Below are 9,295 nucleotides of genomic sequence, written 5' to 3' on the forward strand. Positions count from 1 at the left end.
TAAATACTAGAATCTTTACACTACACTCTCTACCTTTATAAAAAGCCACTCTTACCACTTTACCATCCAGTTCCCAGTTTTCCATCTTTTAAATTTAATTCATATAATATATTCACTATTTTACTCTCATCAGTTTTCGTCAGTTAAATCACATCATTATTACCATATAATAATATATTTATAATAAACTTTAATTTTTATTACAAATTGTGTTATTGAATTTCCTAAGTAGTGCTGGCTATTTTAATTTTATTACAGTTAATATTTTGTTTACATTCAAACACATAGATAATTGTATTATATTGTTGTGTAGTTTTCGTCTGTGCTATTTGACGTTCTTATTTGAGTTATTAAATAACTTATTATTACTTATTTATTAATTTGAATTTGAATAATTAATAATCATGCGTGAAATTTGTCACTTGCAAGCTGGCCAATGTGGAAATCAGATTGGCGCAAAGGTAATATACTCGTATTATATTATGCAACTCGAGTTGTATATATTACCATAAATATGAAGAATTGCATAATTATTTTATGCTACGACTACTAATTTAAATAACTGTTTAGTTTTGGGAAGTAATATCCGATGAACATGGCATTGATCCAACTGGATCATATCACGGAGATTCCGATCTACAGTTGGAAAGAATCAATGTCTATTATACCGAAGCACTTGGTAAAAATATTTAATAACCTAATACAATTTTTATAAAAATTTGCATTAAATTTTGATTAATTTAATGATAAAAATTATATTTTTCTACTACACGGAATAATGTTGAATTATATTAAATGTTTTTGGTGGTTGCTGTTCAAATAATGTAATAAATTTAGTGTAAACAAGTTCTAATATAATGATAAATACGGTTGCAGACTGCGTAATGCAAAATCGATTAACAAAATACTATGTATTTATTTGTTAATATTTGGTTGCATTTGCAACTATAATGCGAAATAGGTTACGTGAAATCGTTAAGAAATTAATCAAACAACCATTAGTCGATATAACCTAAGAACGATTAATCGATATAATTGTAGTTGTTGTTAGATTGAGATGGTAACAGTAATAGCCAGAAAAAAATGTATCCAGCCAAAAACATATTATATATGATAAAATATTATTTTTGATTATATATAAGCTCTTTGGTTTTTAAATATAGTAACATTATATTGACATTTTAGAAAAATTTCATATTATATTTTTGTTTGCAAGAATAATAATTGTAAAAAAAAACTATACACCTAGTTTATTATTTTTAATTATTTTTAGTACATCGTTATTTAATTATACAACTTTATTATTTATAACTATAATTATTAAATTAATATAATTTGTTTTATAATAATAATTATTATGTATGTACTAAAAAAACTAGATAGATACATACGCAAAATTAATAATGGTTGTATTTATACTTGACACAATAAATAAAATTTAATTAATTTAAGCATATCGTATAGGTGGTATATTAAATGTTTAAGTTGAATATAATTGTAATGTTTGGTCACATGATCAATCAATAGACATTTAATGAAACAATAGTGAGCTAATGGTCTTTTAAATATTATTTAGTGGTATGTGATCAGTTCATTAAATTTTAATGAACAATTAAATTAACCAATTTTTTCATGCAACCCGACTTAAGAATAATTTTTATGATCTAATATTTTAATAAATTAAAACGTAGATTAAAAAATATATATATATATATTTAAATTTAACATTTTAATATATTAGGTGGTAAGTACGTACCTCGAGCAGTGCTTGTGGATTTGGAACCAGGAACTATGGATTCTGTAAGATCTGGACCTTTTGGTCAAATATTCCGACCAGATAACTTTGTTTTTGGACAATCTGGCGCAGGAAATAATTGGGCTAAAGGACATTATACGGAAGGTGCTGAATTAGTGGATTCAGTGCTAGACGTTGTCAGGTATATAAATATAATAAAAATTATATTATTTAACTTATTATAACGTAAACCATATAATATTTCAGGAAAGAGGCAGAGAGTTGTGATTGTCTACAAGGATTTCAATTGACCCATTCGCTGGGTGGTGGAACTGGCTCCGGTATGGGTACACTTTTGATATCGAAAATTCGCGAAGAATACCCGGACAGAATTATGACTACATACAGTATTGTCCCTTCACCGAAGGTATAATCATCATTTAAAGCCTTTAAAGCTTTTGAACTGCATAAATATATTAGTTCTCCTAACCTAATCTATCTTATCCGGTACAGGTATCTGACACAGTCGTGGAACCATACAATTCCACGTTATCCGTACATCAGTTGGTAGAAAACACCGATAAAACATTTTGTATTGACAACGAAGCGTTGTATGACATATGCTTCCGGACGTTAAAGCTCACCACTCCTACGTACGGTGACCTGAACCACTTGGTGTCAGCGGCGATTTGCGGCGTGACTACGTGTTTTCGGTTTCCCGGGCAGCTCAACTCAGACCTCCGTAAGCTGGCTGTGAACATGGTACCATTCCCACGGCTGCATTTCTTCATCACTGGCTTCGCGCCGCTTACGTCCCGTGGAAGCCAGCAGTACCGTGCGCTCACTGTCCCTGAATTGGTGCAACAGATGTTTGACGCCAAGAACATGATGGCTGCATGCGACCCTCGGCACGGTCGGTACCTGACGGCTGCGAGCATATTTCGGGGACGTATGTCCATGAAAGAGGTCGACGAGCAGATGCTTAATATACAGACCAAGAACTCCAGCTACTTCGTTGAGTGGATACCAAACAACACAAAGACAGCGGTGTGTGATATCCCACCCAGGGGCCTTAAGATGTCGGCCACATTCATAGGAAACACAACAGCTATCCAGGAAATGTTCAAGCGCGTGTCCGAACAGTTCACATCAATGTTTCGACGTAAGGCGTTTTTGCATTGGTACACCGGAGAGGGCATGGATGAGATGGAATTCACCGAGGCTGAGTCAAACATGAACGATTTAGTATCCGAATACCAACAGTATCAGGACGCGACTGTAGACGAGGATGGCGAAGGAGATGACGAGGATGAGGACGCCGAAGCGTAAATCCTATTCGTTTATATTCAATAACATATAATTTGAGAAATAAAACGATATTTATAATACATCAAATTTATGTTTATAAATTAACTAATTTGAACATTTCAAGTTTTGTTCTTTGACATGTATTAATAGGAAAACTAGTTATCGCTGCAGTACAGGTGTATTCCTATTTTTATTAATTCTTGAAGAACATAATGAGCACTGAATATTTTAGTGGAGCAAGGGCGGATACAGTGGTCCTAAGCAGGGAGGGGGGGGCAATTTGTTAGTTAACAACTAAAAAAAGGTCATCATCTATTTAAAAAAAAAATTTGTTAGAATATATTATGATACTTTTTAGTGAACGGGGAGGGGGGGTTATTGCCCCCTTGTATCCGCCCTTGTAGTGGAGTAACATTGGAAAAAGGATTAAGTTGTCATATATATAGCTACAACTACTAACCTAACCTAACCTAATTAAGATCTGTTAAAATTGCAAAATATTTAAAAAGTGACCCAATAATGATCCAATTCATAAAAAAAATTTTTTTGTACATAGAAAAGGGGGCATTATATTTATTATACCTAGCTAGTAGATATATTCAAATTCTTAAAAAAAATATTTTAGCGTATTTTAAGTTAATTGTATAAAGTTAGTAGCAATGCTATTTTGTTTAGCTTAAAGTATAACTATAAATTATTACATATCAAAATAAATAAGTTATAAATAAATACTAAATATTTAGTATAGTAAACTAACATATTAATATAATATAATAATAATATTAATTCAGCTATTTTTAAATATATGTCATGTATGACGTAATTCAACAAAAATCATAACATAATTTGATACAATAATAATTTAATTTTAACAATGCATGATTTTTATAAAATAATAAACATACAAATCAAATGTAAATATATTTTTTTAAATTTTATATTATTATTATTATTGTTTTTTATTACTACGCAGTAGTTATGAATAATACCATTGGTTTTAATATATAGTATATTCTAAAATCAATGATAATACTACACTAACTAGTCGTTACTTACTACTTATTACTTAATAGTAATAACTAATAATTTATTTTAATCTACTATACTGCAGTATACATAACATACTACATAGATATATGATATTTAAAATGACTAATATAGTAGTTAATAGCTTGCTTTAAGAAAAATATCAATATAACACTATTTACAGTTGAAATTGTGTAAAATCTATAGGTTTCTAATGTTTTTATATAGTATACGTGTATTAAATATTAACCTATATATTTTAAATATCAAACTACATATTGTCAAAAAATTATGATATTTAAATATTATTATATAATATTAATGTAGATACATTATAAATTATTATGAGAGCAGTGGTTCTTTGGATCCACAGAATAGAGTATTATATAGAGGCTCAGTTAATTTGTGAGCCTGCCTAATTATATGAATTTAATTTGAAAGTAGTATAATTTTTTAAATTAATAAATATACATTATAAAATATAACGTATGGATTTTTTTTTACATGGAGAACTCGATTATATATTAGATTTAATGAAAGAATTGCAAAATTACAAAATGTAGTTGGCTTCAAATTATTCTTAAATCACAAAAATAGCGAAAGAAATGCAAATAATATCAATTATTCAGAACCTACAATTTGTTCAAAAAAAAAAAAATGTATTAATATATATAAACACAAAAACTGGATGCAGTTTTAAAACAAACATAATAAAATAATGAAGGGGTTTTGTCTTCAATTTTAAACGGAACAACTTGGAAAAAGTATTAAACTAGTACCTAGATAATTTAATTGTAAAAAAAGGGTGGGCAAGTGGGTATCGCTCTGCTGCGTATAGTAGAGATGGAGAGTAGGTTTAAGGTTACCATAATGAATGTGTTAAATTTGAATGCAATGACAGGTATTGTTGTATACGAAAAACGATTCTGAACGGAGTTAATTTGTCAGTCTAAGATAATTAGTAAGATATATTATATTATTACCTATATTTAAATTGTAATATATCATTATTTTACGCAATTTCGTAAAAAATTAAATTTTATACGCTCATAAAGTTTAACGCTAGAATTTTTTTTTACAGGCATTTCAAGTAAAAAAAATTAGAAAAGTCGAAAATTTCAATTGTCTATAAGTAGCTTAAAAAAGGTCAAAATATTTTGAAAATTTAATCGTAAATAGATAAAGTTTTTGAAATGTACTGGGAATTGTTTACTTTTGACCCCACAAAGTACCAATTATAGATTAATTTTCCCTTTCAAAGAGGGTCTGAAGTCAAAAATTAAATCATTATTTCTACTCCAAAACGTGATGACAGACACAAAAATAAAAAAAACATATATCACTGTAAAATTAATACATTCCTCATTTCGTCCGGAATCTAAAATAATATTTAAATATTTTCTTTCATATAATAGATTAGTTTTTGATTGTCTGTGACTTACAGAACTTGGACAATAAATATTTATTGTTGATTCTTTGTATGTGAACTACTCATATAATACAAAATAGTTATTTATTAATAATAATAAAAAAAGGTTTTTTTCGGTTAAAATTTGTAATCGTTTTTATTGAAACTTGATTTACAATTAATATAATACATTTTCAAAATGAATTAATTCTATTAACAACAATCTGTTTTTAAAATGATATATTAAGTATTATTTTTATTGTTCATAAAAATCATTACGAATAAATCATAAGTATTACCTACTACTCTAGGTTTAGGATAAAAATTAAAAAATAGTTTAGTGTTTCATTATATGCTTTAAATATTAATTAATTAAATCGAGTGTTTACCTAGTTTTTAAATCAAAGGTTTATCGTTAAACTTGAAGGTATTATTTTATAATCTATGAATATCAAACATTTTAAACTACTGTTGTCAAACCATAGTCAGAATTAATTATGAATAACATTCTCAGAGAACGGAACACGCGGACGTGCATCATACAATCATACGTAAAATAATTAATAGTATAATAACATTAATAATAAAATATGATATATTTTCGCTGAATATTATTTTGTTATGATAACTCTACGTCATGCACGTTCTATCCGTTAAAAATGAGAAAAAGTATGGTAAGCCGTACTGTGTATAACATTTATATTAGGACTTTTTGGACTTACCAATGTTTTCCGGAAACCAGCTGATTTTGCTTGAATTAATGTAGCGTCATAAATCAGTTTATTTATTAAACTTTTCAGTTTTAATATACTTAATGCAATATCGAAAATCGAAATCTATATAATATTATCTACTAAAAAGTAATTTACATTTGATTAGTTATTATATAAATCCACTGAGAGCGCACTATGATGTTAGGTATTGACGGCGATCAATCTGTTACTGTATAAACTTCTACACTCGTGGTAACAACTTTAGGACTCTGGTTACGGTAAGGTTTGAAATCACGGTTTACCAGCCAGCAAAATACAACCATGGTGCAAGCGCCTCGTAAAAATAGTACAGCGGTAACGACTGGTAACCAATATTTGCACCATAAGCTGACGGGCGGGTTATTTTCGTTGTATATCAATGTCCGATTTACAACAGTTCTTCATCAGACTGTTTTCGAAAGAGTGTATACTGTATGTCTGTATGTAATATTATAATAATGGTGATCAATGCAATGTCTACTTTAATCGTCGCAAAACCTCAGACCGATTACTTGTACCTACGAGCTATACGTATATTTGCGAGCTTTATCACCTCAACTTCTGTTTTAAGAGGATTGCGTGCCTGGTGAGGTGTCATTGTGTCAAGGTAAGATGCACATTTTGTTTCTTGTAGAAATAGAGCTAATATACCTACTGCAGAGTTTTAGCTTAATCGTAATAAAACATATAACTTACAAATATGATTCATTATTGACTATTGCATTTACATATTATATAATGTATTGATGCGTCATATGTGTGTACAAAAGTATTTAATACCGCCAATACCGATAAAAAAAACTTGTTAAATAGTTGCGTTGTGACGTATAACGATTTTTTTTAGTACCTAGCTATAACATAATATTTAATATATTAAATATATTAAATTATTAACTATATTATTTTTGTATTTTATATATTATTATTTATTATGCATTGTTTAGTGAGTGCTGTGTAGTACATTATGCATAATGTGAAATGTCACATATTATTTAGTTAGTGACGTAGCATGTTTATTAGCTGAGTTAAAACCAAGACTTTTTTAAAAGGACTATAATATTTGAATCTAGTGCCGTACCCAGGATTTGTTTTCGAGGGGGGGGGATCTTAAACATTCATACTTAACTTTATAAGAAAATAGGAAATAATTTAAAAACATATATATTCTCATACTATTTAAAACAAAAGTTTTCGGGGTGGGCTTAAGCCTAAAAGGCTTTTAGTAAAAGCCCCCCTGGATACGACACTGTTTGAATCTCTAATATATCTACTTAATAACATTGAACATTTAATAGAGTTTATGTTAAGTCTCATAAAATAAATTAATATTGTGTTTAAGCTTGGAGATCAATAAGTTAGAAGTAAAAGAATATATTTTGTACCATAATATTAATTTAAAATGTATTGAAATATTTTCTTCGCTTACAACTTAAAAAATATTAAAACATCATATAATTTCTAAAAAGTGAAATAATACTATTGACAATTTATTCAAAAAACGTGAAAAATGTATTAGGTTTACAAAATTTATTTGGTAACCAATAAAATTAATAATAAAGTATTATTATAAAAATTAAAAAAAAGTTTGAACATTTCGTATAGATTTTTGATATTCTCTGTAGTCCCATTTTATTGCAGATTATAGTCCACATTATTATCGTAGGAAGTCTCATATTACATTCACGTGTAAATTAGGTAAGCATACAAAGTTTTTCGATTTACAACATTGTTAAAGTTCACAAATTCACGTAAACAGTATTATAGCTTTTTAATTTTAACTCACGTTTATAATATATGATTTCTAACTTATAAACTTATATTTAATATACATAAAAAAGGATGGGTATATATATACGAGTATACTTCTATAATTATATATATTCTATTATAGCCATAAGTATCAGTCACTAATAGGGTACTATGTTGAGCAATGCACAATAACTTATCTTTGATTGTTGACAAAAATATTATCTTTATTAATATCGAACTTAATGTCAAAAAACTTGCTAAAAAACCATCAAGTTCAATTATCTCACTAAAGTTAATTTTTTATACAACAATCAAAAATCATGTCTACAAAAGCAAATAAGCATAGCGATATTTTTTTTAATAAACTAAAAAATGTATTTTATTATTATAAATTGATAATATTATTAAGTTTTTTTTCAAATGTTTAATTTAATTCATTTGCTTATTACTAGTACTTACTATAAATAAAAATATAAAACATAAATGAAAACATGAGTTATATTAGTTTTCAATTTCAATTTTTTTTTTAAATTTTCCAAATCATCAACTCCTTTCCTATCTCTCTCCCCATACCTTTAATTATAAAATTCTCACATATGGGAGGGGGGGCGTTAAAAATTGATTGACACTCAAAGGGGTGGTAACTTAAAAAAGATTGAGTAACACTAGTTTAAGTAATGTTGATATTGAAACTAAAAAATACACAAAATCAATTATTTTTAACATACATTTGGACAATTGGACGAGATTACGTATTTTAACAAAAAATATCGATATTAATTATTTTGTTATACCTAAATGAAAAACATAATTCAATTGCGTTAAACTTTTACGTTTAGATACTTATGTTTATCATGTATATTAATTAATTTAAAGATTTTGTCTATTTATAATATTATGAATATAATATTTTCAAAACTGTTTTATGGTATTTACAGTAGACTTTCAATTAATATAATAATATAATATGGTAAAAATATTAAATATATTTTATTATAATAATTAAATACCTACTAATAATACAATAAATACCTAAAATGTTTTCGCCAAAAATGTAATCAACTTACTGTTATACTAATTGTAAAATAAACTACTGTAATAGTATAATATTAAAAAATATATAATAAAATTTACTTAATGATACAAGCTGACGGATCGTCTGCGCTCAGAATTGTTTTTCGTATACAATGATATATTATTTAATTCAAATTTTACAACAGAGTGGTACAAAATTTCCTACTTTTTTTAAACTCAAAATTATTTATACTATTATAATTAAAATTTTAAAATTATTTTCATCCTTAAATGTTTATTTAT

The 9,295-nt window shown here is 27.2% G+C and overlaps 1 protein-coding gene across 5 annotated transcripts; it reads left to right on the forward strand.

The window, feature by feature from the left end:
- The first annotated feature begins 404 nt into the window (after nt 1–404).
- On the forward strand, nt 405–3,112 carry LOC132927212 (tubulin beta chain-like). 5 transcript variants are annotated; one of them, XM_060991696.1, is made up of 6 exons: nt 405–461; nt 571–679; nt 1,453–1,467; nt 1,742–1,937; nt 2,003–2,162; nt 2,249–3,112. In XM_060991696.1, exons 1-6 carry the CDS (start codon nt 405–407, stop codon nt 3,062–3,064), a joined length of 1,353 nt encoding a protein of 450 aa, XP_060847679.1. In that variant the 3' UTR covers nt 3,065–3,112. The 5 variants fall into 5 exon arrangements, with proteins under 5 accessions (XP_060847679.1, XP_060847681.1, XP_060847677.1 ...); XM_060991698.1 differs by having other exon boundaries at nt 1,465–1,467; XM_060991694.1 differs by lacking the exon at nt 1,453–1,467 and having other exon boundaries at nt 571–688; nt 1,727–1,937.
- Nucleotides 3,113–9,295: the final 6,183 nt, after the last annotated feature.

Source organism: Rhopalosiphum padi, chromosome 3, assembly GCF_020882245.1.
Source record: "Rhopalosiphum padi isolate XX-2018 chromosome 3, ASM2088224v1, whole genome shotgun sequence".
Lineage (NCBI taxonomy): Eukaryota > Metazoa > Arthropoda > Insecta > Hemiptera > Aphididae > Rhopalosiphum > Rhopalosiphum padi.